At 42.3% G+C, this 15,027-nt stretch overlaps 2 protein-coding genes across 3 annotated transcripts in view; one reads left to right on the top strand and one right to left on the bottom strand.

Moving 5' to 3' along the window:
- rnf17 (ring finger protein 17) overlaps positions 1–13,821 on the top strand; it is a 118,143-nt gene extending 104,322 nt beyond the window's left edge. For both annotated transcript variants that reach the window (XR_016115747.1, XR_016115746.1), the window contains 6 exons: positions 4,714–4,859; positions 6,191–6,294; positions 9,351–9,460; positions 9,533–9,654; positions 13,473–13,591; positions 13,692–13,821. The gene's annotated coding sequence lies outside the window, so the exon portion shown is untranslated. The remainder of the gene's footprint in view (positions 1–4,713; positions 4,860–6,190; positions 6,295–9,350; positions 9,461–9,532; positions 9,655–13,472; positions 13,592–13,691) is intronic.
- On the bottom strand, positions 55–14,806 carry cpap (centrosome assembly and centriole elongation protein). The gene is made up of 18 exons (XM_089002427.1): positions 14,652–14,806; positions 13,698–14,015; positions 13,427–13,616; positions 13,195–13,291; positions 12,201–12,294; positions 11,594–12,124; positions 9,327–9,933; positions 7,772–7,904; positions 7,524–7,689; positions 6,095–6,226; positions 4,935–5,039; positions 4,766–4,853; positions 4,486–4,640; positions 3,141–3,218; positions 2,908–3,048; positions 2,744–2,828; positions 1,794–1,914; positions 55–794 (listed from the first exon to the last, which is right to left on the bottom strand). Exons 2-18 carry the CDS (start codon positions 13,980–13,982, stop codon positions 602–604), a joined length of 3,201 nt encoding a protein of 1,066 aa, XP_088858553.1. The 5' UTR covers positions 13,983–14,015; positions 14,652–14,806; the 3' UTR covers positions 55–601.
- Between the last annotated feature and the right edge of the window lie 221 nt (positions 14,807–15,027).

Below are 15,027 nucleotides of genomic sequence, written 5' to 3' on the forward strand. Positions count from 1 at the left end.
AAAAAAAATGTTGTCCTTCGGTGCATCGGGCTTTCATCTTATTACACAGCAAACAAATGCGGGTGATTCATTTTTATTAATTCTTTAAATTAAAAAAAATATACATACAAATATACAGTGGAGAAAAAAAATACCTGCTTTTTTTTGGGAGCATTTAAAGTCACAGATAATAGAAATGTCAAGGTCGTGCTTCAGTAACGATGAAAAATAGGGTCACTTTTTTACCATAACGTTAGCAACTTTTTAAAATTAATAATCACATTTTTTTCAACTGCTCCAGCTAAAAAATACTCAGGAATATTCTCCTCTTGATCTTAACAGGGATAAGCTTGTCCATTAATGTTAAATACATTTGAAAATAACAGAAATTCCAACAAAAAAAATTTTTTAACTATAAATCTGCTACAAAAAAAATGACAGTGATAAATAAGTGGACACATATATTGACATTTAAGTGTACAAAAATATATATTTATAATATAGCAACTATTGACTGTTTTCCCCCCCTTATCAGTGTGGCTCTTAACGCTCCTAACTGGAAAAAATAAATACATAGAAAAGGCTCCTTATGTTTAGTGGCACTTTACAACATTTGGCTCGTCTACTGTTGCTCGTCCGTCAGCACGTTTCCGTGTTTGTCTTTGACGCGGAGCCGTCCTCCAGGATATCGCGTCTCCTGCCGTCCGTCGGCGTAAACAGTCTTGATTGTGCCGTCTGGGTACTCTCGTCTTTTGTAGTCTGTCGTGTGAACCTCCTTCTGTCCTGTGTTAAAATGGATCTCCTTGGAGCCGTCCCTGTTGGCCACCGAGATTACTATTAGTGGTTTGAGCGCACGCTTTGACGTTTTTCTATACGTTTGAACGTGTACGGGAATGGATAAGGTAAAAAAAAAAAAAAAAAAAAAAAATCAGCATTTAGCCGGAATAAATGTATTTTATACTAAACTATAATGTAACGTGAATAGTCATTTTAACTCATTCACTGCTAGACAGATGTGCAAAAATTTTGTCCACTCCAGTGCCAGGGTTTTTGTCATTTTCACTCAAATTGCAGGACCCACAGAATATTGAGTTTTAGGATTACATAAACATTGAATTCAGCGCAAGAAACCTTAGGCTCTCTTCTTTCATCAGTTAAAAAAAAGAGTTAATTCCTAAATTGCATGGGTCTGGAGTTATCTGAGCTTGAAATGGAGGCAGCTGTACAAAATACAATACATACATATTGATTTATATATCACTTTAACAGCTGAAGCTGTAACAAAGCGTGAACAAAAGGCAAATGCTGCCCCCTTGTGGAAGGGAAAAACATGGCCAAAGGCCTGACCAGCGCTTTATCGGCATCACCGCAAGAAAAAACCAAAACCCGAAAACAAATTCAGAAATGACGCTTCATATCATACTTTTCAATTCCCGAATAAATTCGGCAATGGCAGCGAATGAGTTAATGGAAATAAAATCAAATTTTTTGGAGAATTTAAATTTTGCGTGGATCAAGTTGTGAATTATGTAAATGCATTTTTAATTTCTATTGACGTTAATTCCGACATTTTACGGGAATCACGTCATTTTATGTGAAATTTAATTTTTCATCTATGGAAATGGTCAATTACGTGGAAGGGCAAAGTCGTAATTTGATGCAAATCAAATTGAGTACATTTAAAGGAATACATTAATGTGCACACGTTTTATGGAATATAACGTCTTTTTTTTTTTCATTTGAATAGTTAAAATTCCTGCCCCCCCCAAAAAAAAAAATATGAATTTCATTGTTGAAAATATGCGTGTACGTACGTTTTGATTTGTACGACCGTTCCGTCCGTCGTCACGCTCTCCTCGCTGCCGTCTGGGAAAAGGGTCTTCACTGTCTGGTCTGCAAACGTGATTTCTTTACGGCCATCTGGGAAATGTTTCTCTACAATCACAAAATGGATGCCATCTTGATTAAAGATCTAAGACAAAATATACATATCGGATGAACCCATATTATCGGAAACCGTATTACGCCTTAGTAAGGAATCCAATACGGCAATCTGATTGATATCCTCCCAAATGTATAATTTGAGGAGAAAAAAAAAATACCCATGAAATGTTGGCACTGAATATAAATACAGGTAACATCCGAGTTACAAAACGGTCGTAAGACAAACGGTCGTAATTCGAAATCCATTCAAAATGGCAGATGCCATATTTACATGACAGCATACTATACGATGTCAATCTGTTGTTTTAAGCAACGTTTTTTTTATTGAATACTATTATATACCAAACTGTTAACAGTTCATTTATAAATTGTATAACATTTAGTGTCATTTTTATCATTATATTTTGTATTCTTGATTTTTATTACTGTATAACTGTACCTCTAATGTACACAAAACTGTTTACTGTACAGTTCATTTATAAATGTTATGCTCTCCCTGCTAACGGCCAGAAGAGGTCGCCCGACACACACGCTCGGATTCAGGGACGGACGCCGAAGGAAAAAAAAAAAGCAGTGTACAGTACGATAGGACATGTTACCGAGACGGTATCTGCACTGTATAACTACTGTATTGAGTGTAGTCGCGCAGTAGATTGCTGTGCGATAGTGTGACATGCTGGCTGGCCAAAATTGTAGTACGCGTTGCCGGCTGCTTGCGCGTTGCGGTGTCAGGCGTAGAATAAAAAAAAATGTGTCTGGCAGTCGTGGTCGTAAGTACGGGTGGTCGTAACTCGGATGTTACCTGTAGTTGATATCTGACCTGTTTGATTGTTGGGGAAGTGCAGGACTTCCATCCCATCCGGGTACGTGATGTGTGTTGTCCTGGTGTCGGCATAGTAGTACAACTATGGACCAAACGAGAGAACTATTCAAATCCGAAAACTCTAAATCGATCTGATTGCTTCTGCAGTGGGCTGCACTCACCACCCTGTGGTCTGCCGTGACTTCTTTAGTGTCGCCGTTAAAGAAATTGACTTTGACCGTAGCGCCGTCACATGACACGTGTTTTGTGGTGCCGTTGGGATAGACGATGACGCGATCGCCGCCAGCCAGGACTTTCTCCACCTGGAACGAACGCGGTCATTTCGTCATCTAACGATTTTTTTTTTTTTACTTTATTATCGGGAAAAAAATCTTACTAGGTGCGAGTCCGTTACCTTGCCATCTGGATGCGTGATGACTTCCTGTAAAGATGGAGTCTCACTCACGTCCGCTTCATTGGACACCCACGCCGTCTGAATCCATTACATCAGATTAACATTTGAGTGATTATTGATTAGCATTAAAGGATAACCGACACCTGCGGATAAATTGTGTCCATAATTTGTAAAATCACTTCAAATGACTTCTACTGAGCGCATTTTACAAAGATTCCAAAGACGACGTTTTAAGACTCGCGCTGAATATTCTGCAAGTCTTGTTTTCGAGTTGATGAAGATGCCCTATGTGACGTCACGGAAGGAACGCCCCTGACTGAGAAAGCGACACACAATGCATTTTGGGTACTTTTTTTTCATCTGAAAACTACATAAATAACGCGATGGTGAATCTTTGTGTGGCGCAGCCAATTCCGGTAACACGCATAAAGAAGTTTACAGAAACTCCCAGCGGACAAATCAGCCCATTTCCAATGGTGATCATGCACCATCATGTGCATTTTTGGGACGCTGCATTGCTGTCATTGATAGTCAGCCAATGCACTCCAATGTAGCGCTACATTGGAGTCCAGGCGGCTCGAATTGATACTGAAGGACTTCTTTAATCGATTGCAAACGTTTATGCTTTCCTCTTCAGAACTATTTAAATCATATTCATAACTGGATGAGTAACGAGAAAGCATCTTCTCCGAATCTGAACTCTCTGAAGCCATTGTTTTGATTCTGGAGCAAGGCAGTGTGTGACCAATAGTGACGTCACGAACAAGGGGGCGGGACTTTCTGAATCCGCCCGGTTCTGAGCTCATTTTGTGGCAGTTTTGGGACACTTGAAGTCATTTTTATTGGTGTTTTGCATTTGACTAAAAATATCAGCCTGCGTGTTTTGGGTATTTATAATAATACATTTCATATATATAAGCGCCTTTCAAAACTCTCAAGGTCACTTTACAGTCACAAAATCGGGTTTTCTGCGGGTGAGCAAGCTAGCGGGACAGTTAATGGATAGCCAGCTAGGTAGCTAGTTAATAGATAGCAGTGAGTTTTAAAAGCCGCTTAAAAATGAAATGCATTACAGTAAAGTCTCGTTATATCGATATTGGATATATCGATAGTCCCGGTTATATCGATACTATTTCTATGCACGCACGGAGAAAATTACATGCGAACAGGGTCGGATATATCGATAGTCCCGGTTATATCGATATTTTTTCGGACTTTACTGTATTATTATTTTAGATGCTATAAAACGTTTTTCTGATGTCAGTTAGGAAACAAAAAAAATGGTGTCAGTTGTCCTTTAAAGCTACTGGTTGCTATTGCCGAAGGGAGGGCGGCCATTTCTGACCGGCGAGTAGCACTCGGCGTCTTGTTCATTTGGAGAGTTCTCTTTGGCGGCCATTTGCTTTTCCTCTGACACCTCCTTTGGTGATGATGATGATGATGAAGAGGAGGAGGATGGGGAGGGGGACTCGGTTGTTTTTTTCATGCTGCTCTTCATCCCTACACACACATTCAAGCACCGTCTGTTTACCTTTTCACCACCAGTCTTACCCCTTTTTTTTTGTACTTGCAGTCTCGCGCAATTACTATCTGCTCTTCTGAATGCTTCCGAGATATGTTTTCACCTTTACTAGCTTGTGCGGTGGCATTGCCTCGAGGGAGCGCCGCGACGCTGCCGTGTGGTGGACTGACATTCCGGGAGTCCACAGGATTCTGAAGGTAAGACCAAAAAAAAAACAAATGTTTGTCATTGAAAAAGACTCACCTCGAGCCATGATGGTCATTCATACTCACAGCAAACGTGACTCCTTTGCTAACAGAAGGCCCACGTCTGACGTCTTTTTCCGTGATGGCGGAGTTCTTCAAGGCACTCAGGCGAAGTTTTTCCAGCATGTGCACCTTACGGGAGAAGATGGAGGAGAAAAATACAGTTAATTCCTAAGTTATATGGGTCTGGATTTATCTGAGCTTGAAATGGGGGGTGGCTGTACAATACAATACATATGTATTGAATTTTGTACAGCCACCCCCCCCCCAATAAAAATACAATACATATATATTGTATTTTGTACAGCCAGCCCCCATTTCAAGCTCAGATAACTCCAGACCCATATAATTTAGGATTTTTTTTTTTCTGATGAAAGAAGAGAGTGTCACATTTCTTACGCTACACTGAATGTTTATGTAGTCCTAACGCCCAATACGAGTTAAATAAACACAAATTGGGATTCGGGCAATTTTTGGAATCTATTGAAGAGTTAAAAGTGCAAATAAAACACACCCCGATTTTTACATTTGACAATTTAACTCATTCACTGCCAGACAATGTGCAAAAATGTGTCCACTTCAGAGCCAGGGTTTTTGTCATTTTTACTCAAAATGCAGGACCCACAGAAAATATATTCAGTTTTGGGACTAAATAAACATTCGACACAGCATTAGAAACCGTTGATTCTCTTCTTTAATCAGAAAAAGAGTTAATTCCTAAGTTATAAGGGTCAGGAGTTATCTGAGCTTCAAATGAGGGCGGCTGTACATGCATATTGATTTATATAGCGCTTTAACAACAGTTGAAGCTGTAACAAAGCGCTAACATGGACAAAAGGCCAATGCTGCCTCTTGTGGAAGGGAAAAAAAACATCGCCAGAGGTCTGACCAGTGCTTTATCAGCACTTCCCGCTAGAAAAACCAAAAAACAAATTTGGGAATGGCGCTCTACGTCACACTTTTCATCCATCCATCCATTTTCTGTCACTTATCCGAGGTTGGGTTGCGAGGGCTGCAGCTTCATTAGAGAAGCCCAATAATGAAGCCCAAACTTCTGATGCCCTGAACACCTCACCAGGGAGGTGTCCAGGAGGCATCCTAATCAGATGCCCGAGCCACCTCACACTTTTCAATTCCCGAATAAATTTGGGAATGACAACTTTGACATGCTTTGGTTTGGTATTCACCTGGTCTCTCAGCTCGTTGTTCTCTTGGCCTAACGTGTCGATCTGCTGGCGAAGGCGACGATGATTGGCTGACCAGCGACTTTCTTTTTTCTTCAGATCTTCTTGGAGGGAACTGAGCTGCTGCTTCAAAGCCTCAAGACGAGAAAACCAACATCACGTTCAATTCGGCTTCGCTTGGATCTCAACGCACGACTCTCAAGGTGAAATAATAATAATACAGTGATACCTTGGCTTACGAACTTAATTGGTTCCCAGATAGTGTGTAAGGCGAAAAGTGTGTATCCCAAAAATTAATTTCCCATAGGAAACCATTAAAATGAGAATACTCCAATCCCAGGTCTCCATAAAACATAATTTTCTACTACTACTACTAATTTTCTAAGCCTTAAAACTACACAAAATATACCTTATTTTATGTATAATAAATGTGCTATGGTATTATAATTAAAGAAATAAACTATACAGTATAATAAAGTCGCTTTATTGATCTTTGTGACAGTCGTTGATGGCACGGAGTGGCCGGTTTCATTAGCATTAAACACTTGATGAGGAACGTAGCCTTCTTCTTTCACCATCTTGAGGAATGATCCCTTGTGGGTGTTTTCTCTGTGATAATTTTACCTAGTTCATCATCAATTGTGTTCTGTTCAGCTGGGTTGATAGCTTTTTGCATCAAGTGGTACAGATGGCTTGTGCGGGTTATTTGTGGAGCCCGATTGATGGGATATTTTAACCTTGCAGTCTACACTCTGCCTTTGAACTATCAAAGTTGAAACTCTCACTGTCGTCTGCCTGTCTCTAATGTTTAAACCCCCACCCCTAACTGCTGCGTTCTTGACCAATCACGTGGCTTTAACCGAAAACTGGGGGCGGGGAAAAGAGGACAAAAACAGTCGGCCATTTTGTTGTTAGAAGAACGGGCTCGTTCGAGAATGAAACATCACTCATTGCGGCAGCTCCGTGTACGAAAAAGGTTTGTATGCCAAGGTAAAGTTTGTATACCAAGATAAAATTTAAAATTTAAATATAACGTTCGTAAACCGAATGTTTCATAAGCCAAGGGGTTCGTAAACCGAGGTATCACTGTACATTTCATTTCTAAGCGCCTTTCAAAACTCTCAAGGTCACTTTACAGTCACAGGATCGGTTTTTCTGTGGGTGAGCAGCGGCAGCCACATGCGCCAGTGTTCACTCAACCCGGAATAACTCAAATAGATAGCAAGTTAGCTAGCTAATAGTTTAAGGCTTATTGAGTAGAAAATTTTTAATGGTTTTTTTTTAATGCGAAATAAATGTTTGGCAGACAAACTTTTCACCTTACACACACTTTCTGGGAACCAATTAAGTTCGTAAACTGAGGTATCACTGTATACAGGTAACATCCGACTTACAACCGGCTCAATTTACGACCACGACAAATGCGCATTACCTGTATCTCCTCGCGTTCCTTTTTATCAGGCACAGCCCGGGCGGCCAAAGCGTGTTTCTCAAACAGTTTGCGTTCGCGCTGCAGCTTGGCCGTTTCTTCCTTCTTGTAGTCCTCAAATCGAGCCAGCTGCTCTGCTCGTTCCCGCTCCCAAGCCAGTCGCTCCTTCCTGGAGAAGCTAGCATGTTAATAGCGCTAAAAGTGAAGTGTGTGTGTGTTTGGATGGGGGGGGGGGGGTCATGTTGGACAACCTGAGGTTTTCCTGGTTCTGTTTGTTCTCCTGTCGGAGCTTGGCCAATTCCGCATTCTCCTTCTCGAAACGTTCAATCTGGATCTCCAGCTCCACTAATTGCTCCCTCAAGTGTGCCGACTGGTCCTGCTTCTCTATTCGAGCGGGGGGGAAAAAATACCCGTTTTCTGATTGTGCTTGTTCTCATGGAAATTAGGGTGACCTGGAGCTCATTCCAGCTGAAATCTACCGATTACCGTATTTTCCGGTGTATAAGGCACACTGGAGTATCAGGCGCACCCACAATGAATGGTGTATTTCCAAACTTTTTCCATATACAGGTAACATCCGAGTTACGACCAGTTTCCGTTCCGACAAAACGGTCGTAAGTCGAAATCCTTTCAAAATGTCCAAGGCGACGTTTACACGACAGGATACTATATGATAATAACAATAGTACATTTGATTTCTAAGCGCCTTTCAAAACTCTCAAGGTCACTTTACAGTCACAGGATAAGTTTTTCTGTGGGTGAGCGGCGGCAGCCACACGCGCCAGCGTTCACTCAACCCGGAAGTAACTTAAATAGATAGAAAGCTAGCTAATAGATAGCTAGGCCCTCACTCAACCCAGAAGAAACTCAAATAGATAGAAAGCTAGCTAATAGATAGCTAGCTAGGCCCTCACTCAACCCGGACGTAACTAAAATTGATAGAAAGCTACCTAGCTAATAGATTGCTAACAGAGAGCAAGCTCGGCCCTCACTCAACCCGGAAGTAACTCAAATAGATAGAAAGCTAGCTCGCTAATAGATAGCTAACTAGGCCCTCACTCAAACCGGAAGTCACTCAAATAATAGAAAGCTGGCTAGCTAATAGATAAATCTGTTGTTTTTAAGCAACGTTTTCTATTGAGTACTATTATATACCAACCTGTTTACAGTTCATTTATAAATTTTTTTGTCATTTTTATCATTTTATATTTCGTATTATCGATTTTTATTACTGTATAACTGTACCTGTAATGTATACAAAACTGTTTACTGTACAGTTCATTTATCAATTTTATACTTACCTTTTAGTGTCATTTTGATCATTTTATATTTCATATTGATTTTTATTATTGTATAACTACCTGTAATGTATGCAAAACTGTTTACTGTACAGTTCATTTCTAAATACTTACCCTGCTCTTCCTGCTAACGGCCAGAAGAGGTCGCCCGACACATACGGAATTGTTGCCGAGACGGTATCGTCACTGTATAACTACTGTATTGAGTATAGTCACGCAGTAGATTGCTGTGCTAGTGTGTGACATGCTGGCTGGCCAAAATTGTAGTACACGTTGCCGGCTGCTTGCGCGTTGCGGTGCCAGGCGTAGAATAGTCGTGGTTGTAAGTACGGGTGGTCGTAACTCACACGTTACCTGTATAACGCACACCCACGTATAAAGCGCAGGGTCATCTTTGAAATGAAATGAGGATAAATTAGCTAGCAGGGTAATCGGTCGGGCGTTGATGAAGATTCCTGGCGAATGTGCAGTCTGAATATTCGGATGGCATTTGATTTGAATGTCTCACCGGGTTTGTCGTCCATCTTGTCAGGCGGGGACGTTGACATGTCAGGCGGAGGAAGAAGAGGTGCATTTTGGGACTTTGGTTTGAGCACCGGGAACAGTTTCATCATGAGTTTGGAGTTCGGAGGAGGCGACGGGGTAGGAGCAAAATCTGACGCTTGATCGTCGTCCGCTTCGATGCCGACCGCCGTGTCGTCCGTGTCGTTCCAGGTGATGTCGTCATTGAACACCACTTGACCCGCCGTCACGTCGTTGTCGTCCTCCAGTGTGGAAGAGTCGTCGTCGTCGTCGATACTGCTGACGACATCTTCGTTCTCGACGTTGTCATCCTGGTAGGAGCGCTTGTCATACGCCGACTCCGACGGGACGGGGAAGCAGACGCTGGTGGGAAAAACCGCTGGTTCCACTACCCATTCGGTCTCTTTTACGTCGTCGTTGACCTCTGTTGAAGTGTCCTCCTGGTCGTGACCTTTCACTGCGTCACCTTTCATTTCGGGACTCCGTCGCTGCTCTCTATCCGGCGGCACTTTGATGGGTGTTGATGAGAGTCGTCTGTGGTGGACCCCAGCCACATCCAACAACTTCCGCTTCTCGCGGTCCATCTGCAAAATCTACAGATCCCCCCCCCCCCCCCAAAAAAAAAAAAAAAAAAAACAAACAAACAAACAAACACGGGACTTCAGTTTCAGACATTGAACCCTTTGTGGTCCCTTCAGCAAAAAAAAAAAATAATAATAATAATTTAATGGTCAAGAACCACATTTGGTTACAGTAATCCCGTTTATCATAGTTAATGGGGACCACAACCCACCACAATAGGGGTTCTCTCCCCTACAGACACACACACACACCACAAAGTAGTAAGGGATCACTGTACAGTGATACCTGGGTTTACGAACCCCTTGGCTTACGAACTTTTTGGTTTATGAACGTTAAATTTATGAAAATTTTACCTTGGCATACAAACTATTTTTCATGATACACACGGAGCGCCACAATGAGTGATGTATCATTCGCGAACGAGCCCGTTTTCCTAACAAGAAAATGGCAGCCGACTGTTTTTGTCCTCTATTCCATGCCCCCAGTCTTCGGTTAAAGCCAGGTGATTGGTCAAGAACGCAGCAGTGAGGGGAGGTGGTTTAAACATTAAAGAGACAGGCAGACGACAGAGAGGGACTGAGAAAATTGATAGAAAACAGTAAAATTTGGACTTGTTTCAACTTTGATAGTTCAAAGGCAGAGTGTAGACTGCAAGGTTAAAATTCCCATCAATCAGGCTCCACAAATAACGCGCACAAGCCATCTGTAAACTTCATGCAAAAAGCTATCAACCCAGCTACAAAGAACACAATTGACGAGGAACTAGATAAAATTATCGCAGAGAAAGCACCTATAAGGGATCATTCCTCAAGTTGGTGAAAGAAGAAGGCTACGTTCCTCATCAAGTGTTTAATGCTGAGGAAATCAGCCACTCCATTCCATCAGGCAATCAACGACCATCACAAACGTAAATAAAACGACTTTATTATACTGTACAGTTTATTTCTTTAATTATAATAGCATAGCACATTTATTATACATAAAATAAGGTATAATAGTTTGTGTAGTTTCAAGGCTTAGAAAATTAGAAAGTAGATGAATAAATGAATTTATGGGTACCTGGGAATGGATTATTTTCATTTTAATGGTTTCCTATGGAAAATTATTTTTTGGGATACACACTTTTCGCCTTGCACACTCTGTATGGGAACCAATTAAGTTTATAAGCCAAGGTATCACTGTACTTCAAAATTCACGTTAAAGTACGTCTGTGTATGCTCTCAGTCGGACAGGGGTGGTCCATCGAGGAAAAGATTTCTTCAGCCGTCACCTGTACTTCTTTGAAGGTGTCAGACGTTTCGCTCCTCATCCAAAGAGCTGCGTCAGTGAACTAAAGTTGTGCTGGTAACTCTGATATCCCTATCAGAAGCCTTTAATAGTCCCACAATGGGGAAATTGTTCCCTAGCAGAGCTAATAAGGGAAATTGGAGCCAGGCATAGAACAATAGGGGTAATCAGATTGGCTTCAGGGAGTGGTCCACTACTCCCACCCCAACCTTAGACTAGGGACCTATCAAAGCAGGGTGCCGGCACTGCTACCTCTATAGGGCCAGGGTTACCAGCATTTTTTTACTTTACTGACGAAGCTTTTCGGATGAGGAAATAAGTACAGATGACGGCTGAAGAAACCTTTTCCTTGTTTGACGTTAAAAAACAAGCGCCAGGCGTCACCTTGCTAACAAACGAGGAGTTGGATGAGAAGGAGAGCTCGTCCGCCGCTTGCTCCAGTAGCTCAAACTCTCCCAGCTCCATGCTCTCCAGATGGCGTTCGCACTCCCAACGGCGCAGCTTCTCCTCCAAGGACGGGTCGGATGATTCTTGCGGCGCACTGGGCAACGCTGCCTGCGTGTCCGTTTGACTTTCCTCCGTTTGTTTGTTTGTCCTCGCCTCTCCACCCGTGTTCAATCTCTGGTGGCATCCCAACACTTTGGTCCGTGTTGCTTTCGTCTCAACGCCGACGTCTCTTCTGTCCATTTTGTCTTTCGGACGGTTCTCCTTGTTCATGGTGACGGTTTTGCGCTGAACGGGAAGTCGCTGCGCCATCCCTTTTTGCGAGGAGGTGCGAGTGACGACTTTGGGTTTGGGATCTGCGTTCGAGTCCTCTTTGGGAAGCGAAGACTTCTTGGTAAATCGTGACAATCCCTCGCCTCGCTTCAGAAATGCCCGTTTCGGTGGCGACGTCGACTTTTCTCCATCTGGATTCTGTTAAGAAAATAAAACTTGTCGTCAAAAAGTGACATCACAATTTTCCACTTTGTTGTATCTTAGATTATCTGACCTGCTGTTGCCGGGCAGATTTCATCCTCTGCTCTTCCAACCTCAGTTGCTCCTCGAGCATCTCTTCAAACGTCTGCTTGCCTGTCTGGATTGGTCTGTCAAAACACACACACACACACAGAAAATTTGCATACGTGTGTGTACCTTGTGATACCTTGGCTTACGAACTTAATTGGTTCCCAGACAGAGTAAGGCGAAAAGTGTGTATCCCAAAAATTAATTTCCCATAGGAAACCATTAAAATGAGAATAATCCGTTCCCAGGTCCCTATAAAATATAATTTTATAGGGCCTTCAAATTACACAAAGTATACCTTATTTCATGTATAATAAATGTGCTACGGTATTATAATTAAAGTCATTAGTCATTTTATTTACCTTTGTGATGGTCGTTGATGGCTTGATGGAATGGAGTGGCCGGTTTCATCAGCATTAAACACTTGATGATGAACGTAACCTTCTTTCACCATCTTGAGGAATGATCCCTCGTAGGTGCTTTCTCTGTGATAATTTTATCTAGTTCCTCATCAATTGTGTTCTGTTTAGCTGGGTTGATAGCTTTTTGCATCAAGTGTACAGATGGCTTGTGCGGGTTATTTGTGGAGCCTGATTGATGGGATATTTTAACCTTGCACTCTACACTCTGCCTTTGAACTATCAAAGTTGAAACTCTCTCACTGTCGTCTGCCTGTCTCTAATGTTTAAACCACCCCCCTCACTGCTGCGCTCGTGACCAATCACGTGGCTTTAATCGAAGACTGGGGGTGGGGAATAAACGACAAAAACAGTCGGCTGCCATTTTGTTGTTAGAAGAACGGGCTCGTTGGCGAACTACATCACTCATTGAGGCAGCTCCGTGTATGGAAAAAGTTTGTATGCCAAAGTAAAATTTTCATAAATTTAACATTGGTAAACCGAAAAGTTTGTAAGCCAAGGGGTTCGTAAACCGAGGTATCACTGTATTCAGTGTGTTTTTCATGCATTCCATCACTTTACCTGTCTCGCATCATTCCATCGTCTTTTCTTTTGTTATCCTGAGTGTTGTGGTTATTCCTATTTTCTCTTGGCGAGGGAAAACCATCACGTTTCGGGCCTGCGACACCCACACAAAAGCCAAAATGCCACCAGAGGGTTAGAAGAGCAAGAATATTATTGATTTAGGCACATAATGAGGGAAATATTCCCTCTAAAAATCCCGCTCTTTGACAAAACAAGAAAATATACTCACATTCATCCCCATCATGCCTTTCGGTGCTATTTTGACTCTTTTCTAGCCACGTGAGCGCTTCCTCTTTTTGATGCTGGACCTTTTGGACTCCCCCGAGGAGGACTCCAGGAGGCTCCTGCTTCCATTGCTTGAGGCAAAGGAGCTGGTCAACTTTCAACTGCTCCTGTAAGTGCTGCTGCCATCTCCTCAGCTGCGGGAGGAAAAGCAGAATTTATCAACATAAATTCCCTGGTTAGATTTCAAAACATGCATTTATTATTATGAGGACTACCTGATCCAGCTTCATCGTAACGGAAACTTCCTGGGAGCTGTTGGACATCTCCTCCAGACGGCCCGCCTCAAGTGCCCCAGAGAGGCTCTCAACATCAAGGCAGCTGCTGTCCACCGAAGTGGCAATGGGAACAAAGTCTTCCGGCTCCGGGGGCACAGCAGCTCCCGGTGAGTCATACCGCAAACAGCCAGGGTCCAAAATAACACCGGCCCTGGTGCTGCTTGGCATCCAACGGGCCAAAAAGTCCGACGAAGAGTGTGGAAGCCCGGCGAGGGGAGAGGACATGATGCCGTCGCCCCGTTGTTGGCTGTCCTTAATCTGAGCAACAGTTGGTGGTGACAGGTCAAGATTGCGGCTAATCACACTTTTTTTTTGTTTTTACATGATTTGCATGTCAGAAGGAACGTATTATTGTCAACGCTTTCCAGACTATTTACAATTAAGCATCACTTGTTGGACATTCTAGCGGTGCTAAGGTATGCTTTTGGCTAATTGTCCGTCAAAGGAGCCTTAAACCACCTCTTAGCATACAATTGTCCCACGTTAATCATCTGGGGCGGCTCTGAAGAGACATATAGCTAAAAACATCATAATATGAAATAAAAAGGCCTCATACTAAGAAGATAATCCCGATCGTTACATAGATCGGTGTGTATAGATTGCTATGTTGGTGTTTTGACTCCTACCAACCAATCAGAGATTGATAAAAGATTAGAAATGTCTCCACTGTGAGACAAATAAAGGCTAATCTAATAACATTTTGACATCATCGTGAAATGTGATTGGGCCAAATTAATCTTTTACGATATCTAAAACGTATATCCGAGCCGCCGTTTTGAGAAGCTCAAAAACAAAATCGAAACTGACCAAGGACGACGTACAACCTCATATAAAACAAAAACGCTCGTTCGTTTAAAAGTGGCTGCAAACACACGCAAGCATTGGTTAAATTACCTTAAGCGCGTACAAGTGATGCGACGGCCGGTCACACTTTAGATATTTAAAACTCCATCGCCATTCTGAAAGGGGGAAACTTTACAAACTTGCCGCCATGTCAAAACAAAGCCCGCGAGAGGAAATTCAACGCATACGACGGCGGATTCCTCCGATCGCCATTGGAAGGTCAGCATCATCTGCTGGCTGGAGGTTGAAGCGTATGATTGTGGAATAATAATTTAATAGAGCACAAAATCGTGTCTTATTCCAGTTTACGTGTCTATTTTATTATTTATTTTAGATAAACAGATGAACAAATTCAGTCCTCAGTTATGCTTAAATATAAAGAAAATATAGAACCCGTGTCTCCCGGTAAACTATATCCGGTCTCGTA

This window comes from Hippocampus bargibanti, linkage group LG08 (assembly GCF_051943395.1).
Source record: "Hippocampus bargibanti isolate YZ-2025 linkage group LG08, ASM5194339v1, whole genome shotgun sequence".
In the NCBI taxonomy this organism is placed as follows: domain Eukaryota; kingdom Metazoa; phylum Chordata; class Actinopteri; order Syngnathiformes; family Syngnathidae; genus Hippocampus; species Hippocampus bargibanti.